Source organism: Diospyros lotus, chromosome 12 (genome assembly GCF_014633365.1).
Source record: "Diospyros lotus cultivar Yz01 chromosome 12, ASM1463336v1, whole genome shotgun sequence".
Classification (NCBI taxonomy): domain Eukaryota; kingdom Viridiplantae; phylum Streptophyta; class Magnoliopsida; order Ericales; family Ebenaceae; genus Diospyros; species Diospyros lotus.
Genome location: NC_068349.1, coordinates 35720545 through 35741958, shown reverse-complemented (window position 1 = coordinate 35741958; position 21414 = coordinate 35720545). Strand labels below are relative to the sequence as shown.

The following is a 21414-nucleotide window of genomic DNA, read 5'->3' as shown; positions in this document are numbered from 1 at the left end:
AAGAAAATAGTTTCAGAAACACCATGAACCAATGGCATCAAACATTTACTGATACATTTGAAGGAGTCAGATTCTAGTTCAGAGTCTGAACTCAAAATTGAACATTTGCTGATGCATTTAATACAAGGCAATATGTTTTCTCATTTAACCCAAAAACCATGGACAAGACAATCAAATATCAAAATGCCCATCTTATACAAAGGTTGCTAATTGAGATTGACTCATTCGACATGTTTACATAATAAGACAGGCCCAATTTCGTATACTATGACAAGAATAAGCAACTCTAATTTCTGTGGGGCATTCTAACAAATTGTATAGAGAAAGTAGAGATATCAAGCTGAAAGAGAAGCAGGCGGATCGCTCAGCCAATTGCTATGTGTGACAGACCAACTTTCTCCTTTATGGCCAAATATAAACTTTCTAGAATCATGTAGACTGAATGCATGCTAGCCTTTTCCAAAAATTCAATGTTCTGCTGTTCAGGCACGGAAAGCAGCAAAAGAATCAACGAGTCATTGTTTGATCTACTTCCTCAGTTCCAAACTTAGCTGCATTATATAGTTTTCATCATTATGAAATTCTTTTCTTGGATCGAGAAACATTGATGACAAGAATTTTTCATTGCAGTTTGAATACAAAAAATATAGATTATATTTAGCAAAAACTAGCATATGAACATAATGCATATATTTCCGTGTGTGTGCAAATGAATGAGGGAGGGAAGAAATGCATATATCTAATAACAAGAAGACCAACCTGTTGATGGTGAGAAAAAAGCATTTACAAATCCCCATACACCATCTAAATTTTGATGTCATCAATTGAGAGTTCCTTTTCTGACAGCATCTTCAGTTTCTGCAATGAGTTTAAAAAAAAAAAAAAAAAGTTGAACAGTTGATGATAGACTTACTCAATTTTATAGTAGGGCACAATATTTCCAGTCCCATGGTAACATTCAGGTGATAGATATTTAAAAGAAAAAAAACGGCCTCACTTGATATAGGGCAAACAACGGGCAGCTGAACTCTTCTTGAAGTTAAAGAACATGATTCATCTATTCCAAAATTTACAAAAGATATATTCATCTCAAATTCAAAATTTACAAAAGATAAGCTTTAATATGGTGTTTCATTAAGAACATATATGGATTAATAGTGCAAGTCCAAACAGACTCATAGAGCTTTCATTAGCTTCTAACTTTGCAACAATAAAATTCAGTGACAGAGAAGCTTGATTTTTCTTATAGAGATTTGAACTAATATCCACACAAGCATGCTATATCTACCTTGCAAATTGTAATAGCTAAAATAATTTTTTAATATGTAAATATTAAACTATGGAATATATTGTTCACCAAGAAACTATAGAAAAATGAATAGGCTTCACATTGAGATGTTTGTGGAAAAATTTACTGTGGTTGGGAAAATGTGGCCTGCCAATTAGCCTGTACTTTTGAGTTCTATGTCTTCCTGAAATGGAGTATCATCCTTCCAACAATGATAACAATGGTAATAGTGAGGCAGACAAGATTCCAGCAAGATATATCTCTTAAGGCTTAAATTTGCAATAAGTTTCAAAATGTAATGCTAATTGTTATGGACTTAAGTGCCATGAAAATAAGAAAAAGAAGGTGTTGAGAGTAAAAAAATAATAATGTGAAAGACAAAGTTAACCTTCTATCTAACAACTTAAGGTTTTAGATAAGAGGGTGGTTAATAATTCAATATGGTATTAGAGCAGGCAAAAGTCCTGAGTTCAAACTTTACCACCCAATATTTAAATTGTTGCATGTGTTTGGAATAGTTATATAATGAAGCTTGACCACGCGTGAGGGGTGTGTTGAGAGAAAAAAAAAAAAACATAAAAGACAAAGTTAACCCTCTATTTGTAACTTAAGTTTTTTTGATGAGATGATAGTTAATAATTCAACAGAAGGAATAGAAAAGGAACATGGAATGGAAACTATACCGTCAGATATTCAGTTGGATCAAGAATACTAGATGAACCAAAGACAATTTCCCTCCCCAACTTTGCTGTGAGCTTGTGACACACCCGTAGCTGGGCAGAGTATCATCAACAAACCACAATCTGCTAAGTGCCAAAGTGTAACACACAGAAAAAACTACACCTATGATATCAAATTGTGAGTATTTTACCTCAGATCTAGTTGCTCCACCAATAATGAATACAAAAATGCGCTGTCCCATCTTCTTGAAGTCAGTAGATGCACTTCTCAGAACTGAATCACTACCAAAAGCAATAGGTATGGTAAGAACTTGTAAGTCGAGAACATTAGTTTTAGGGGTGGGAAACTGGGTTCTTTCCAGTACTAACTCGAGAATCTCTGTGCTGATAGTGATATGAATACATCATGCAATATCATGAAGAGTCAAACAGATCATAGAACAAAATCATATGGATCTAAAGAACTATTAAGCCTTAGGAGATTCTAGTTCACATATGCACGCTATGCATAAAGAAAATTTACATGGCATATAAAAAAGAGCTGTTTGAGTACCTTGAATATCCGTCATCAGACACACGTGGCCTTGCCCATGTTGCTGTCCTTCTTGATCTCATGGAGTGTGGAGCAGAATTTTGATTTCCCCTTACTGATGCACTCTGGCTTCGCCCAGTGGTTGGACTTGGATCATTCATACACTGATACTCATCCTTTGGTAAGTCACCTTTGCTAAGTTGTTCGAGCAACTCCTAAGAAACCACATATGTCAAATATAGGCAAGCTTGATCATAAAATTATTATTCGTAAACTACAGGTTAAAAGAGTGATTTACATGCAGAGAACATAAAAACAACTTGATATTTAGGTGCAGAAACGGAAAAATATTGCCTTAGGGGTTTGACTGTGCACGAGCTGCTGCTAAGGCAGTCATATTTTTTTATGAAAAATTTTGTGAACTTCCTTTTCCAGTACACCATGTTGCAATACACCTAATTAATTGCATGGTTTATAGTGCCTTCATATTGGAAGGGAAAAGATATCTTAACTGCTACAACATTTTTGCATTTCATCACAGATTAATAGAATCCAGAACTTGTTGCGAATCTTTCTACAGAGTACTAGATAGAACTAGTGGTTCCTTTTCTGACTGAACTACATGAGGACGTAACAAGAAAAGAAGCTAAGGCTATGCCCATGAGAAAATATAAAGGTTGCAATGCACTAAGGTAAATGAACACAGCATTATATTGCAAAATCAACAGAGACATATTTTCCAATGTTCTGCAAACAGTACAGGATGATCATGTTTTCAGTTTTGGCATTATTATCTGAGTTATAATAAGAGAAGAAACAACATGATCAACAAGCTCCTCTTCTAGGAGTGCCAATTATTTCTCAAAAAGAAACTAAGATCTGGTCATTTGATACATTTCTCTTTAATCAATATTTCCACACAATTTTATCCAGTTTTTGGATTAGGATGACAAAATTATTACAAAATTCACATTTGTTCATAACTTAAGACCTTTTATCTTGCTTTTATCTAAGAATGTCAGGAGTTTTAAATCAATTTAAGAAAATTTATCTGCAATGGTTTCAGTAATAGATCAGAATTTTATGGAAATGGGGAAATAAAATCTCAAAAGGGAAAGATACCTGGCTTTTTGTCCGAATATGCATTTAAGCACCAATAACCAAGCATATGCAAATCAAAAGTTGATTGAATAACAAAGCCTAAAATACTACTAAAACATGATTTGGTTAACACTCTCTTGGGGATCATGGAAGAGAAGATAACAGTGTACTCATTTTATCGATTTTCCAGATCAGTTACAGCTAAATAAGCATAACTTTGTGATAAGAGGAAAACACTCATTGCTAATGCTGCAACAATCCAGGGGCACAAAGTATCAATTAAACTAATCTATATGGACCAAGAATAAATATAAGGGGGCTCTAGGACTGTAATTTATACCTCTAACATGGGATAAAATCGAAAAAGCTGCCATGTTTCTTCCTCTCCTGTCCGATCTTTCCGTGCTGCATGCTTCCTCTAATAATCAAACAAGAAGTTTAGCTACTGCCAAACCATTCCATGAACTAACAAGGCAACTTGGTGGCATGAGCTGATCTTGAAAAATCATCTCATATGCCTTTTATGTTTACCTTATGAGCGTCAAATTTGAGAGAGAATCCCCCTGTTGTTTTCTTCCTGGTGGTATCCGATCCCTCAAGCGTCCTCATGTTTTTTATAGCCTTCTCATCATCATGTGATAATTTAGCTAACTGTGAAGAAAAAAGAAATAACTAAGTTTCTCATCAATTTCCACCACAAATACAAACACATCTAACAAGTTGGGAGGGTTTATGGGACAAGGTTTAAGCTCAACAATCTTAAATGGAAAACTGGCACGAAATATACTTATATTTTTTATTGTGTTTTTGAATCCTACATTTTCTTCTTCTTGGATATATGTTTTGCCAGGTCTGCAAAGTATTTTCAATTCCATACAACAAAAGAAAAGATAGGACATGTTTGGTTGTGAGTTTGACAAGTCTTAGGGGCATCCAGCAAGTGGCGATATCTGGTACAAACAGGTCAATAACATAACAATCATATTCCATCAATTAAATCAATGTGAACCCCCCCCCCCCCTCTAAAGGTGGTTGTTTGATGATATATATTTTAGCTTTCTTGTAGAAAGATATTAAATGAATGTAAAGAATAAAGACTTAGCTTATTGGTTACTTCAGTTCAAAATTAGACTTGATCTATTTAAGATGAAAATTGATGAATATGATTATCAACACAAATACCAGTCACAACTCTATATATGTCAAGCAAGGGGCCTATAATTTAAGGCCTCAAAGACATGGCATTGGAACATAAGGAGGCACAATGATCAAGATGAAACCAGTAATGGCACCTGCTAACAGTAAGAAAATAAAAATATGCGTTTGTAAAAGTTACGTGTTGAAAGAGTAGAGCAAGTAGTAGTTCATGAAACTTGGGATGAATAAGAACAAAATTAGCCTTTTTTTGTTTCACCTTTCTCATGGCTTTGTGAATTTAGAAGTCTCCTGCACCATCTCTATCACACCTTTTTAACATTTGTGTATCCAGTTCTCTAACCCTGACTTAGATGCAAACTACAAGTCTTATACTTGTACCTTATTTCCAAATAATATACGTTTATTTGGTCAGTCACTCAGATCCTATTTTGAAGGAAGGAACAGGAGATTAAATGAAAATCTGTCAGGAATCTAATTTCTGGTGATGAGATTCCTATGCCTGGAATAATTTACTGTTGATTCCCGAAGGAAAACTAGGGATATCTTGGACTAGCTTCTCAAAGAGAGTGGTTAGTCAAAGTATCCTCATTCAGCAGCTGATCATATCTTTTGTTTTTTGGAGATTTCTAAATTGGTGTTTAGGGAACTTTCCTATTCATGTTTGGGAAACTTCCTATTTGTGTATAGTCTAATATTTCCTCTGTTTAAATCTTTCCTATGTTGTATAATGCTCATCTCTATAAGGCAGGGACTTGTAAACCATTCTGTTTTACATTTACTGTTAATTGATGCACAAAAACAACAAAATGTAGGAGAAAAGGAATCGTCCTCTTCACTCCCCCCATACAATAGCCCACCTGTTGGCTGATAGAATTTAAGATGATTGGTTCATAGCTGATTATTAGGAATATTGACAAGATAATTTATTTTTAATACAGCTGTATTATTCCCTGATTTTCAATTTGGTATCAAAGCTGGTTAACATGTGCTCTAAATTTGAAGGATCAGCAAGTTCAAATTGTAGACTTCAGCATGGCGTCCTCTCTCTCTAGCCAGTGAGAAAAATCCCTCAACTTTTGAGGAGTTTCAGCCACCTTTTGACAGCCAATTTGGAAGATTATGGCTAGGTAGCAGAAAACTCTACTTGGAGGAATTTCTTGAAATCTGACTTTGAAAGAATTAGGTAGAAGAATTATGAGAACACTCTACCGTGAATGATTCATTGATCTGTGAAACTTATATACAAAAAGCTCCTAATTATTCTCCTATTTTATAGGAGTAGATTACATCACTTTAGCTATCTAATTTACAAATTTAGATTAGCAAGAATCTGGATAATTCGAGACTGACTTATCCTTATTCTTTCTTATCTTTTAGTTTGGATTTCTCTGTTATCTTTATCTGCACTCCCATGCCTTTCATTCTTTCTTATCTCCTTTCAACACTCCCCCTCAAGCTGGTGAATAGATGTCAATCATTTTTAGCTTGCCTCTAAGTGATTCAAAACCTTGTTTTTTCATTGCTTTAATTAAGATATCTGCTTCTTGATCTTCAGTAGGAACATAAGTGAGTCTTATGTCTCCTTTTTCCATCTCTTGCTTGAAAAAATGCTTGTCAATTCTAACATGCTTCATTTGGTCATATTGTACTGGATTATTTACAATGTTGATAGTTGATTTGTTGTCACTGTAGAGTAGTTTAGGAGATGATATATGCATGGATAGATCTTTCATCAATCATTCCATCCATATTATCTCACAAATCCCTTGAGCAATGGCTCGATACTCAGCTTCTGCAATGCTACGAGCAACAACTTCTTGTTTCTTGCTTCTCCATGTCACTAGGTTTCCTCACAACTTGGTACAATATCCTGATGTGGATCTACTATCCTCAATAGAGCCTGCCTAATCAAAATTTGCATAGCCAATGATTCCTCTATCCTGATTTTTCTTTAACAACAGCCTCTTCCCAGGTGTTCCTTTGAGATACCTGAGGATATGGTAAGCTGCTTCAAAGATGTTTTTTAGTTGGTAAGCACATGAATTGGCCGATAAAGCTTACAACATATGCAATATCTAGCCTTGTGAGAGATAGGTAGATGCTTCCCTACTAAGCGTTGATATCTCCATTTGTCAACCTGATATTCTTCTTTCTCTTCTTTATTCTTCTAACTGGGCTCTAGGGGAGTACTCACTGGTTTACACCCTAGTTTGCCTATTTCTCTTAGCAAATCTAAGATGTATTTCCTTTGAGATATGAAGATACCTTTCTTACTTCTAGCCACTTTCAATCCAAGGAAGTATCTTAATTCTCCCAATTCTTTTACCTTGAATGCTTCCCTCAGCTGATACTTTAATTTTTCAATCTCTTGGCTATTGTCTCCCGTGATGATGATATCATCTACATAGACTATCAAAATTGTTCTTCTTCCATCATTTTCAATCTTTGTGAAGAGAGTGTGATCAGCCTGTCCTTACTTATATCCAAGCTGGTGTAGGGTATCACTAAATCTCTTAAACCATGCCCTAGGAGATTGTTTAAGACTGTACAATGATTTCTTAAGCTTGCATACCTTCTCTTCTGTGTCATTTTTCTCAAAACCAGGTGGTATTCTCATATAAATTTCCTCTTCTAGCTCACAATTCAAGAAAGCATTTTTGATATCCAATTGATGTGGTCTCCAGCCTAGATTTACTGCCAAGGATAACAATACCCGAATGGAATTTAGTATAGCCACTGGAGCAAACGTTTCCTCGTAGTCCAAGCCCTGTGTTTGAGTAAATCCTTGAGTTACGAGTCTTGCCTTGTACCTGTCAATACTCCCATCAAATTTATACTTCACATTGAACACCCATTTGCTACCTACTATTTTCTTTCCATTTGGTAGCCCCACAACTTCCCAAGTATCATTCTTTTCCAAAGCTTTCATTTCTTCCATGACTGTTGCCTTCCACTTTTCATCTTGTAGTGCATGATAAATATCTCTAGGAATAGCCACACTATCAAGACTGACAGTAAATGATCTGTATTGAGGAGATAATCTTGAGTATCCAAGATGATTTGAGATAGGGTGTTTTGTGCATGATCTTATCACTTTCCTTAGAGTAATTGGGATACTTGGATCATCTTCCAGTCTGTTTTGTGCCTCAGTATCTCTTGCAACCACATTTTCTAGACTTATTTCCGGATTAGATAATTTGGTTGGTTGAGGATCATGAGGCTTTCTGGAATAAACCATTAGTGGTGATTTATTTTGGGCCTAATCATCTTCTTGAATTTTGGTGTTCTCTTTCTCTCCCCCTTGATGGCTTAGGGCTGGAGGAATAGAATCTGAACTGAATTCAAGAATAGCATGAGATCTTTCAGGATTAAGGACAAGGGCAGGTAATGGAGCAGTGGGTGAAGTAGGAGAGGAACAATCAGGTATAGGCATAATTGAGCTCCAAAAATCTTCTATATTGGAGGTGTTTCCCTACAAAGAGTTGTCTTGAAAAAATGGTTATGCTTGATAAAAGAGACATCACAAGACACAACGAATTTCTAGGTAGTGGGATTATAACATTTATATCCTTGCTGAGTAGGAGAGTATCCAACAAAGATGCACTTGAGTGCTTTTGGGTCCAATTTGGATTTTGTGAGCTAGTTTTTGCATGAAAAATAGTACATCCAAAAATCTTAGGAGAAAGAGAGTTTAGAACTCTGGTATGGTGAGTGAAAAATTCAAGAAAGACATTCAAGGGAGTTTTAAACTCTAGAATATTTGAAGGAAGTCTATTGATGAGATGGGTTGCTATAAGAATAGCTTCTCCCCAATAGACATTTGGAACTGATTGAGTAAACATTAGGGCCCTTGTTGTCTCAAGAAGATGGCGGTTCTTTCTTTCAGCTACCCCATTTTTGTTGGGGATTACAAGGACACAAGCTTTGGTGAATAATACCATGCTCGATTAGGTATTGATTGAATTCATTGGAGAAGTACTCTTGACCATTATCAGATCTCAATATATGAATAGATGATTGAAAGACATTTTGAACCATTTGATGAAACCTTTTGAAAACAAAGTAGACTTCAGATTTGTCTTTTATTAGAAACACCCAGCTAACTCTTGTATGGTCATCAATAAATGTGATGAACCATTGAGAGTTTGTTAGGCGGGGAGTCCTAGCTAGTCCTCAAATATCGCTATGAATCAAATGAAATGGCTTTGAGGGTTTATAGGTATGATTAGGATGTGAGCTCTTGGTTTGTTTTGCAAGAATACAATGTTCACAATAAAAATTCTGAATTTTATTACTGGAAAGAGAAGGACACAAAACCCTAAGATACTCAAAGCTACGATGTCTTAATCGTTGATGCCATAACATTATTTCAGATTTTGAAACAGTAGCCAAAGAGGATTGAATAGATGACATAAATTCGGTAAGGTGATCAAGTCTTGAAATCTAATAAAGTCCTTCCTTCTCCTCAGCATTTCCAATCATCTTACCCGAGGATAGGTCCTGAAAAACACAATGAGAATGAAAAAATGTTACTGAGCAGTCCCTTTCTTCAGTTATTTTACTTACTAATAGTAGGTTACGTTTTAAGTCAGGTACATAAAGTATTGATTTTAAGGTTAAGCCTACTATGTAAGTTGTTCCTCTTCCTTGGGCTAAGGAGGTTGTACCATCAGCCATAAAAGCAACAATGCCTTGATCACAAGGTTCATAATTAGATAAAATTTTAAGAGAATCTGTCATGTGATCTGATGCTCCCATGTCTATGATCTAAAAGTTTGTCGAAAACCTTTGACAGAGTAGAGAGTGACTTGTATTACCTTGTTTTGCCAAGGATACCACTGGATTAGTATTGTTGTCTGCATTTTCATCCTTATTCACCTTAGTTTGGCTTAGTAACTGCTGTAGGGCCTCCAATTGATTAGCTGTTAAGGTGACAGTAGTTGAACTCCCTTTTTCAGCTTCTACCTTGTATGTGGACTGACCTCCCTTTCGCTGATTCCTTGACTTCCAATTTGTTGGCTTTCCATGGATCTTCTAGTAGGTTTCCCCAGTATGATAAGGCTTATTGCAGTGGTCACACAATTGTTTATCCTTTTGGACCTCCTCTTTAGTTGTGGTAGGAAATTTTACATGTGATATATTCGGGGTAGAGTTTTGAGTATATCCCTCATTGTTTGAATGCCCTGATGTAGGTTACATCACTTTCTTCCTACTCTCTTCTCTTCTTACTTCAACAAACACTTCTTTCATAGATGGGAAGGGCTTTGTCCCGAGTAATCTGCCTCTTACTTCATCTAAATCTGAGTTTAGGCCATGCAAGAAGTCAAATACTCTTTATTTCTCCATAATCTTGTCATATTTTCTTCCATCAGCAGAGCACTCCCATGTAATCTCATAGAAAAGGTCCATCTCCTTCCATAATTCAGTTAAAGTATTGTAATACTAAGTGACTGAATTAATACCTTATCTTGTGATTAGAATGAGTGATCGAATTTGAAAACTTTGGGTTGTGTTTTCAAGATTTGAGTAGATCTCTTGGACAGTCTTCTAGATCTCACTAGTTTTCTTGTAGAATAAATAAGTTCTTCCAATCTGGGGTTCCATGGAGTTGACCAATTAGGCCATAACAATAGCATTCTTTGCCTCCCATACACCATAAGTTGCTGACTCGGGGCTTGGCTTTGCAATAGCTCTTGTTAGATAGCCTATTTTTCCCTTTCTTGTAACTACCAACATAACTGATTGGGACCACTCTCAGAAGTTGGTTCCATTCAGCTTATGTAGAGTGATTTGGAGTGAATGGCTATCGAGAGCTGTTGGAGTAATTGGAACTTGAGTATTCTTCATTGGAAGAGGATTATGATAGGCCCTCGGTCCATTGGACCTACCAGAGGTGGCCCAAGGGGCAGAGGCAAGGGGGGGTAAAGTGAGGGTAAAGTGAGGGGGACTTGCGTAACAGTAAGCTAGGGTGGAGGGTAGTAAGGGAAATAGCTGGTTTGTGTGTAACAAACCAGCATGTGCTGCCAGAGGCAGTTATGCCGAGTAGGGTGGGGTATAAATAAGAGAAAGAGAGTGAGAGAGAGGGGTGGAATTTTGTAGAAGGATTCTGGAGAGTTGGGGCCTCTCGAACGCCCTGGGTGTTCTTGTTTTTTTTTTTTTTTTTCTTTTTCTATTTTTCTTTCTTGAGCTGTGTAATTTTTCCAATCGGATTTGAGTAGATCAATAGAATTTCAGAACAATTCGTTGGAATCCCAACATTTTGGTATCAGAGCAGTTGTTGATCACCATGGTAAACTTAAGCAAGAGAGTGGGGGACCTGGAGGAGAAGGTTGACACTATGAGGGGAGAGATTCAAACCATAGACCGGAACGTAGCAAAGATGCTTGAATAGTTCGCCATCATGCGAACAAGGTGGGATGAACATGAATGAGAGAGGAAGGCTAAGACCCATGGAGGCGAGTGACCAATGGAGGTTACCTAAGATTTCGATGTGACCCCTGGAGTTGGCATGAACCGGAGAATGGAGGGTGGCATGGGCGTGGGATGGCGATAAGAAGGAAGAGGTCGCCGGATGGAGATGTCGACCTTTGAGGGGGACAATCCGGACGAATGGATATTCTGGGGGGAGAGGTACTTTGCAATCAATTAGTTATCCGATGATGAGAAGATCGAGTCCATTGCGTTGTGCTTCGAGGCATGGGCCCTCGCTTGGTTTCAGTGGGAGTCCAAGCGTAGGGGAATTCGTAGTTGGGAGGGGCTCAAGCAGGGGATTCTTAACCGATTTCGTCCAACCCAAGAGGGGTTGCTAGAGGAGAGGTTCCTGGCTCTTCGGCAAGAAAGGACTATCAAGGATTACAGGTTGATGTTCGAGACTTTGGTTGTGCCAGTGTCCGAAGTTTCTGAGGCGTTCTTGGAAGGCCATTTCATTAATGGCCTTAAACCGGAAGTAAGGGCTGAGATAAGGGTATTACAGCCTAGGGGGTTGGATCAGATCATATCGATGGCTCAATGTATCGAGGATAAAAATGTAGCCACGCTCAATTGCAGTAGGACGTTTGGGCCAACGAGGAGTAATTTTCCTACCCACTCTACAACCCACGTAAATCAACCCTCTCCCATACGGTCAAGAAGTTCGACTCCTCATTCGAGAGTCGTTAGTCAGGCGAGTAGCAAGCTGCCAATGGCTGGGAGTGGCAGCAATGTCCCTTTTAAATGACTTAGCGAGGGTGAGTGGAAATCCAAAAGGGAGAAGGGCCTATGTTTTCGTTGTGATGAGAAATATTCTATAGGCCACCGATGTAAGTACAGGGAGCTGCAAGTTATGATGATTTATGATGAAGAAATGGAAGAGGAAGGAGTTGAGGTGGAAATAGGGGAAGTGAGGGAAGAAGAATTGGGGCAAGGGAGTGAGGTCATTGAAATCTCAATGATTTCAATTGTTGGATTGTCAACGTCACAAACAATGAAGCTGAAAGGGGATATTGAAGGGCAGCCAGTTATAGTGCTTATTGATGGAGCGCCCCTCAATCAAGCTGGTGCAGCAGTTGGGGTTGTTAAGAACAGAAATTGCCGGGTATGGAGTGATTATGGGAACGGGAATGGTGGTGCAAGGGGCCGACATCTGTAAGGGGGTGAAACTGAATCTACAAAACCTACAAATTGTGGAGGATTTTTTTCCTTTAGAGTTGGGTAGCTCGGATGTGATCTTAGGGATGAAGTGGTTAGCCGCAGTGGGGAAAATGAATGTGGATTGGAAAGCTTTAATAATGAAGTTTTAAGTGGGGGGTATGGCTGTAACACTACAGGGAGACCCAAGCTTAAGTAAAACCATGGTGTCCTTGAAGGCCATGATGAAAGCTCTTAAGGGAAGTGGGGAGGGGATGCTGCTGGAATTGGGGACCATTACAGCAGAATTTGAAGAAAAACAGTGGAAAATCCCAAGGATGTTGCAAGGGGTGCTGGAAGAGTTTGAAGGGGTATTTTCTGATCCCGATGGGCTGCCGCCATGCAGAAAAAAGGACCGTGCTATTAACCTGATTCCTGGAACCGCACCCGTACATGTGAGGCCCTACCGTTACCCTTACATGCAAAAAAATGAGATTGAAAAACTGGTGGGTGAGATGTTGGGGGCTGGGATTGTTCAGCCAAGTTGCAGTCCATTTTCTAGCCCGGTGTTGTTGGTTAAGAAGAAGGATGGAGGATGGCATCTTTGTGTCGATTATAGGGCCTTGAACAAAGTAACCATTCCCGACAAATTCCCTATATTGGTGATTGAAGAGCTGCTGGACGAGCTGCATGGGGCTATGGTTTTTTCCAAGCTGGACCTAAAATCTGGTTACCATCAGATTAGAGTCAAGGCGGAAGATGTTCCCAAAACAGCTTTCCGGACACATGAGGGCCACTATGAGTTCTTAGTTATGCCGTTCGGGTTGACAAACGCACCCACAACTTTTCAATAGCTGATGAATGATATTTTCAGGGAGTATTTAAGGCGATTTGTATTGTTTTTTTTTTATGATATATTGGTTTATAGTAGGAGTTTAGAGCAACACACAAAGCACTTACGTTGTGTTTTAAAAGTGTTGGCAGAAAATCAGCTTCTTGCTAATAGGAAAAAGTGCTTGTTAGGGCAGCCGGAGGTTGAATATTTAGGCCACATCATTTCCCAACAAGGTGTGTCAACTAATCACGCTAAGGTGCAAGCGATGGTAGAGTGGCCTACTCCTACAACAATGAAGGAATTGAGAGGATTCTTGGGGCTCACGGGATATTATCATCGCTTCATGAAAGATTACGACAAGATGGCAAGACCCGTAACTGAACGATTAAGGAAGAATAATTTTTATTGGGATGGGGCAGATGAGCAAGTCTTCCAACAGCTTAAGGCGAAGATGATTTCCCTGCCCGTTCTAGCCTTGCTAGATTTTGGAAAACCTTTTGTGGTCGAGGCGGATGCCTCGGGGGAAGGCATGGGGGCTGTTTTAATGCAGGGTCACCGACCAATTAGGAAGGACGAAATCAGTTTATGAGCGGGAATTGATGGCCATAGTATTTGCGGTGCAAAAATGGAGACATTATCTTTTAGGGAGGAAGTTTGAGGTTTAGACTGATCAAAAGAGCCTCAAATACTTGATGAAACAGCGGTTGGTGAGCCCCGAGTATCAGAGATGGATGGTAAAACTAATAGGATTTCAATTTGAGATACATTATAGGCCGGGATTGGAGAATAAGGCAATCGATGGGTTATCAAGCATCAACCATACAGCAACCTTAATGGCTTTGACAGTACCCAAAGTGGTTCAACTGGATCAATTGGCCCAAGAAGTGGAAGCAGATGACAGGGTGCAGCGAATTATCAAGGATCTGCAAATTGATCCTGATTCCAACCCAATTTTCAGTGGGTGGGCAGCCAACTGCTATACAAAGGAAGGTTATATTTACTGAAAGGGTCCTCTCTCATTTCTTTGATTCTACATGAGGGACATGATGGCAGTCTCGGGGGTCATTCGGGGTTCTTGAAGACTTTCAAGCGAGTGACGGCTAGTGTCTATTGGCAAGGGATGAAGAAGGACATCCATAAGTATGTGAGTAGCTGCTCCGTTTACCAATAGAACAAATATTCAGCTTTGACACCTGGAGGATTACTGCAGCCTCTTCCTATCCCTAATCAAGTTTGGGAAGATATTGCTATGGATTTCATTGAGGGGTTACCAAGGTCGGGCAAAATGGATTCAATATTGGTTGTAGTAGACCGACTAAGTAAATATGGGCACTTTATCAGACTGAAACATCCCTCTACTACAGGGGAAGTGGCTGGAAATTTTGTTAAGGAAATCGTAAGGTTACATGGCCTCCCAAGGTCCATTGTATCGGATAGGGACAAAATTTTCATGAACAGATTTTGGGAGGAATTGTTCCGCCTCCAAGGTACGAAACTAAATCGAAGCACTGCCTATCACCCACAAACCGATGGGCAAACAGAGGTACTGAATTGGACTTTGGAAACATACTTGCGCTATTTTGCTTCCTCACAATTGAAATCATGGTCCATGTGGCTGCCTTGGGATGAACTATGGTATAACACATCCTACCATACAGCTTCAAGGAAGACCCTGTTTCAAGTGGTGTATGGGAGAGAACCTCTAGCCTTGGTGAGGTTTGAAAGAGGTACCACGCCCGTATCAATGGTGGAACGGCAACTGGCTGAATGGGATAAGATTTTGGATGACTTGAGGACACAATTGCTAAGGGCTCAATCTATAATGAAGAGAAGAGCTGACAGGAAGAGAAGAGAGGTAAAATTCAAGGTGGGGGACTTTGTTTACTTGAAATTGAGGCCATATCGTCAGGAAATCGCTGGCTGGTCGCTCCAATTAGAAATTAGCCCCTAGATTTTATGGTCCTTTTGAAGTTGAGAAGGAGGTAGGACCGATTGCTTACAAATTGACACTGCCCGCCCATTGCAACATCCACCCCGTCTTCCACGTGTCCCAATTACGTGAGGCAAGAGGGGTGTTGAGGGTTAGTGTGGAAGTTTCCAGCCAGCTGAGTGTAGATCTAGAGTTGTTGGTGGAGCCCGAGGCAGTTCTGGGGGTTCGATCTGGAACAAGAAGTAATCTACAAGGTAGGGATGTTTTAATTCAATGGAAGGGACTGCCCCCTTTAGAAGCAATATGGGAACTGTTTGACCTCATTCAGCAACAGTTTCCAGATTTCCACCTTGAGGACAAGGTGAAAGTGAGGGAGGGAGATAATGATAGGCCCCCGATCCATTGGACCTACTAGAGGCGGCCCAAGGGGCAGAGGCAAGGGGGGGGGGGTAAAGTGAGGGGGACTTGCATAACAGCAAGCTGGGGTGGAGGGTAGTAAAGGAAATAGCTGGTTTGTGTGTAACAAACTAGCATGTGCTGCCAGAGACAGTTATGCCGAGTAGGATGGGGTATAAATAAGAGAAAGAGAGTGAGAGAGAGGGGTGGAATTTTGTAGAAGGATTTTGGGGCCTCTCGAATGCCCTGGGTGTTCTTGTTTTTTTTCTGTTTTTCCTTCTTGAGCTGTGTAATTTTTCCAATCGGATTTGAGTAGATCAATAGAATTTCAGAACAATTCGTTGGAATCCCAACAGATTAGAGGTGGAAGTCTCGCTAGCTGATGGATTCTTAGCCATACCGTGAGCTTAGGAGTCCTATATGAAATAGAACACAAGCTATTGGGTGCCACAAGAATGTGGCTCTGATACCATGAAAGAATTAGGGAGAAGAATTATGAAAACACTCCATCGTGAATGATTCATTGATATGTGAAACTTATATACAAAAATCTCCTAAAAAACTTGCTAAAAAAATCTCCTAATTATTCTCCTATTTTATAGGAGTAGATTACAACACTTTAGCTATCTAATTTACAAATTTAGATTAGCAAGAATCTGGATAATTCGAGACTGAATTATCCTTATTCTTTCTTATCTTTTAGTTTGGATTTCTCTGTTATCTTAATCTGCACTCTTGTGCCATTCATTCTTCCTCATCTCCTTTCAACAGACTTTATAGAAATGATAAGATTTTGGTCCTTGGTTTGAGAAAGTTCCATTGGCACTGGATGGTTGTTTCTTTCAATTGATTTGAATAAAACCTTATTGCACTGCAGCTTCATCTCTGTTAGTGCGTGACAGTCATGGTATGTCACTGTTTTTTGGCCTGTTCATGCTAAATCAGGTATATTCTTCTTGCTTGAGGATTGTTTTTTTGTTGGAACCAGACTCTCTTGTGCACAACCACTTTCTTGAATTCAGATTCTTGCAGAGTTGGTATATACTCTCCTCCATGGACACATCAGAGGTCAGTGATGCTTTGCAAGCGATAGAAGGAAGTAGTAGGAACAGTCCCGGGCTCCTGAATGATAGCCCCTCACTTCAGATAAGTCCTATATAAAATAAGATGACAGTAACAATTATCTTCCTTGGTTAGGATAGTGCATGCTGTTCATTAAAGCTTGTGGGCTATATGACTACCTAAGAGGAGAAAAAAAGAAACTGACTAATGATTCTAGTCATCAATAATAAGTGTGAAGCTGAGAATTCCTTGATCATGTCTTGGCTTATCAATTCAATCCAGCCACTTATAGCTTGTGGGTACACTCTTGGATATTGCAGATAGATTTGGAATGTTGTTTTTTAAACTTACTCTCAAACAGGCAAAGATGCTCAAGTATATGAGCTTCGAAAAAAGGTTCACGAGACCAAAGCAAGGTGAGTTGACTCTTGCTCAATACGTTGCTGAATTAATATAATGTGGCAAGAATTAGACTTCTGTCAAGATTTTCAAGCAGAGTTCTTGTCACGGTCTGACTGTGATTAGTTTGCTCTCCTAATTCCGATGTGAATTAGGAAGGTGCAAGAACAGAACAAGAACAGAGAGAAGAGAGAAAGAGAGAAAAGAGAATGAAGAGAGTAGGGAGAAATGAGAGAGAGTTGAGAGAATTTTGAAGAAAACTCAGAATTCAATTCTTCGATAATTCCCCAAGAGAGCCTTAGAGAGAATATACAATCAATTGGGATGATAGACGCTGCCACAACAGATTCTATTCTCCCGCTTCTGTTGTAACCAACATTTTTGTCCTATTCCAGTCCTTACACATGGGCCCCTATAGGTTTAACTAACTCTAACAGAAAATGACAGCAGTAAGAAATAGCAAGTTACAACAGTAAAGAAATAGCAAAAAAATTACAGCCATAAAAGAAATTAAAAGTTCAGTAATCTGGTAACTTCTCATGACAATTTTCCCCCCTTAACAAATTTCTTGTCCTCAAGAAATCCTAAGGAGGTTGGTAGATCTTGGGAACTGTTTGAGTAGATTAGGCAGGTACTCCCAGGTGTTGCTTCCTGTTGATCCCTCATTCCACTTTACTAACACTTGTATGAGTGGGACTCCATGACTGTAAACCACTCTCCTATCTAGTATAGCCTCCGCTCTTCCACCCTACCACCTTCCTTAGGAAGTGAGGGCAATGCTAGATTCACCTACTCTGTGCCCACTGACCTCTTTAGGAGGGAGACATGAAAAATGGGGTGAATCAGGGATTCTTCAAGGAGTTGCAACTGGTAGGCTACCTTCCCTACCTTAGCCACTATAGAAAAGGGCCCATAATACTTGGCATTGAGTTTAGATACTTGCCCTTGAGTGATCAATTTCAGATGGGAGTGTTTCAGCCTCAGATACATCTTCTCCCCCACTGCAAACTCCCTGTCACTCCTCTTCCGATCAGCAACATGTTTTATTCGGTTCTGAGCTAACGCCAACTCCTGTTTCAGCTGTTGTAATACCTTTCTCCTCTGTTGCAAATACTCATCAACTGAGGCTGCAGAGATGTGTTCCCCTATAGTTGGTAACAGAGGGGGTTTGCACCCAAAGAGAGCCTCAAATGGGGACATTTTCAGAGAAGAGTGGTGGTTAGAGTTATACCACCACTGAGCTAAGGAAAGCCACCTATGCCAGCCTTTAGGTTGCAGGATACAAACACACCTCAAAATGTTTCCAAACTCTGATTCACCCTCTTAGTTTGCCCATCTGATTGAGGGTGATAAACTGTGGACATATTCAGCTTAGTTCCCAGTGCCTTTATGAGTTCCTACCACAAGAGACTTGTGAAAATCTTATCACGATCCGATATTATTGACTTAGGAACCCCATGTAATGCCACCACCTAATCTAAAAAACCCTGGCCACCTCTTGGGTTGTGTAGGGATGGGCAAGCCCTATAAAATGGGCAAACTTGGTTAATCTGTCAACGATTACCAAGATGTTGTCCTTCCCTTCCGACTTTGACAGCCCTTCAATAAAATCCATTGACACACTAGACCAAGCTTGGTTGGGTATTAGCAGAGGTTGCAAGAGCCCGGGATAACCCACATTTTCATACTTGCACCTCTTGCAAGTGTCACAAGCTAACACAAACTCTTTTACTTCTATCTTAAGCCTTGGCCAATGGAATAGTTGTCTCACCCGAAGATATGTGTTTTGAATCCCTGAATGTCCCCCTACTGGAGATTCATGCAGGGCTTGCAAGATCTTTCTCTTGAGGCCTGCACTATTACCAATCACAATCCGACCATCATACCTCAGTAATCCATCCACCAATGTGTACCCCTCCATTTCCTCAGGTCCCATAGCCAATTTTTCTAGCACTTCCCTCACTTTTTCATCTCCCTCATAACTGTGTATTACCTCTAGGCACCATTTTGGAATTACAGCAATCATAGCTGCATTACCTCTCTCTTTATGGCACCTAGAAAGTGCATCCACTGCCCTATTTTCTTTACCCTTCTTATACTGTATTGAGTAATCCAAACCCATCAGCTTGGCCATCCCCTTCCTTTGCAACAGAGTTTGAAGTTTTTGTTGTAGTAGAAGCTTCAAACTTTCGTGGTCAGTCTTGATCACAAATCTACCTCCTTCCAGGTAATGCCTCAATTTATCAATCGCCATTAACACAACTATGAATTCCTTCTCATATATACTAAGCCCCTAATGTTTAGGGCTCAAGACCTGACTTAGGAACGCCAATGGTCATCCCTCCTGTACCAAGATTGCCCCAATATCAGTCCCACTTGTGTATGTTTCTAGCAAAAAGGGTTTCTTAAAATCTGGGAGTCCTAATACCGACACCCTACTCATGGCTTCTTTCAGCCTCTTGAAGGCCTTTTCTGCTTTAGGGCCACAGTTGAACCCCCTTTTCTTCAGCAAATCAGTTAAGGGTTTGCTAATGGCTCCATAATTCTTTACAAACTGGCGATAGTATTCGATTAGTCCTAAGAATCCCCTTAGGGCCCTCATAGTGGCAGGCCTTAGCCAAGTCAACATGGTTTCTACCTTTCTTGGGTCGGTACTAACTCCTTCCTTTGATATGATATGCCCCAAATATTCCACCTGTCCTTGATCAAATGCACACTTAGATTTCTTAATAAAAAGCTGATACCAAATTTGTCACGGTTTGACCATGATTAGTTTGCTCTCATAATTCCAATTTGAATTAGGAAGGTGCAGGAACAGAACAAGAACAAAGAGAAGAGAGAGAGAGAGAGAGAGAAAAGAGATGGAAGATAGTAGGGAGAAATGAGAGAGAGTTGAGAGAATTTGGAAGAAAACTCAAAATTCAATTCTTCGATAATTCCCCAAGAGAGCCTTGGAGAGAATATACAATCAATTGGGATGATAGACGCTTTCACAACAAATTCTATTCTCCCCCTTCTGTTGTAACCAACCTTTTTGTCCTATTCCATCCCTTACACGTGGGCCCCTATAGGTTTAATTAACTCTAACAGAAAATGATAGCAATAAGAAATAGTAAGATACAACAGTAAAGAAATAGCAAAAAAATTACAGCCATAAAAGAAATTAAAAGTTCAGTAATCTGGGCACTTCTCATGACAGTTCCCTAGATATGATGCCAAATTTTAAAAGCTCTTAGACAAAGAGCACGTGCATGATTTTTTTAGTTGGACTCAATGTAGAGTATGATCAAATTAGGGTCCAAGTTCTTGGCAAGGATCCATTTCCATCCTTGAGGCAGGTTCATTCTGATGTGCAGCAAGAGGAGAGCATGAGGAATGCTTTGTTACACTCTACTTTTCCAAAAAAATCAAGCGATCATTGTTAATCCTATCCAACGAGACAACAAGAGTAGGTAAAGTCATCTTAATGAGCATCTTTTTGGGGCAAGGAGCACTTAAAATGTAACTGCTATGGAAAGCTAAACACACTAGAGGAAGCTTTGTGGCTGACTAGCTAGGGGACATAACAGTAGGAGTAATCAGCTTCCTAGATCACAAACACACATGTCAAAGGTTGTTGATACCTCTCAAAATGAAGAAAGTGATGTTGATTGCTTAACCAAGGAAGAGCTCCAAGCACACAGACATCTAATAAGAAAATTTGGTGCAACTTCTACATCCTCACATGTTTCAAATTTTTCCCACACAGGTAATCCATGTATAGCCTTGAGTGCTTCTACTATGTTCAATTTGAGACTAGACAAGGATGATATATTGACATACTCCTACACTCAACAGAGAACCCTACCAAGCCAAGAGCAATTGTGGTTTCCATTCCACCTAAATCACCCACTCTACCTTGCAGTAAGTCTTCATTACCCTGAACTTTTTTCCAAACTCTAGTGAAATGATCTTGCTATTCATATTGCAATTAGAAAAGGAGTTCATACATGTACTCACTATCCTATTTCTAACTTTGTTTCTTATGAAGCTTTGTTTCCTTTCTATAGAACCTTTATCTCTTCTTTGACTTATATTTCTATCCCACATGATTGAGAAGAGGCTATCCATGAACTAAAATGGAAGGAGGCTATGATGCAAGAAATGAGAGCCTTAGTAAAAGGTGATACCTGGGAACTTTGTGCTCTTTTAGCTAGAAACAAAGTAGTGGGGTGTAATGGGTTCGAATAGTCAAGCATAAAGAAAATGTAATAGTTGAAAGGCTGAAGGCAAGATTAGTTAGAAAGGAGTTCCTCATCAAACCGATGGTTTGGACTACCAAGAAACTTGCGCTAGTAGCCAAGATGAACTCAATCCCTATGTTCCAATCTTGTGTAGCAAATCTGGGGTGGGATTTGAAACAACTAACATGAAAAAAACATTTCAACA

The 21414-nt window shown here is 39.4% G+C and overlaps 1 protein-coding gene across 4 annotated transcripts in view; it reads right to left on the bottom strand.

Annotated features, from left to right (window-relative positions):
• The window catches only part of LOC127787338 (protein transport Sec1a-like), a 39251-nt gene continuing 17837 nt past the window's right edge, over positions 1 to 21414 (bottom strand). The window contains exons 15-21 of one of the 4 annotated variants that reach the window (XM_052315322.1): positions 4133 to 4252; positions 3942 to 4019; positions 2522 to 2715; positions 2160 to 2250; positions 1972 to 2061; positions 760 to 858; positions 20 to 478 (exon numbers count right to left, since the gene is read on the bottom strand). In XM_052315322.1, coding sequence (XP_052171282.1) covers positions 805 to 858; positions 1972 to 2061; positions 2160 to 2250; positions 2522 to 2715; positions 3942 to 4019; positions 4133 to 4252 — 627 coding nt within the window. In that variant the 3' untranslated portion in view covers positions 20 to 478; positions 760 to 804. Of the gene's footprint in view, positions 552 to 759; positions 859 to 1971; positions 2062 to 2159; positions 2251 to 2521; positions 2716 to 3941; positions 4020 to 4132; positions 4253 to 21414 lie in introns of all 4 variants that reach the window. The other 3 variants (XM_052315321.1, XM_052315320.1, XM_052315323.1) reach the window with 3 other exon arrangements.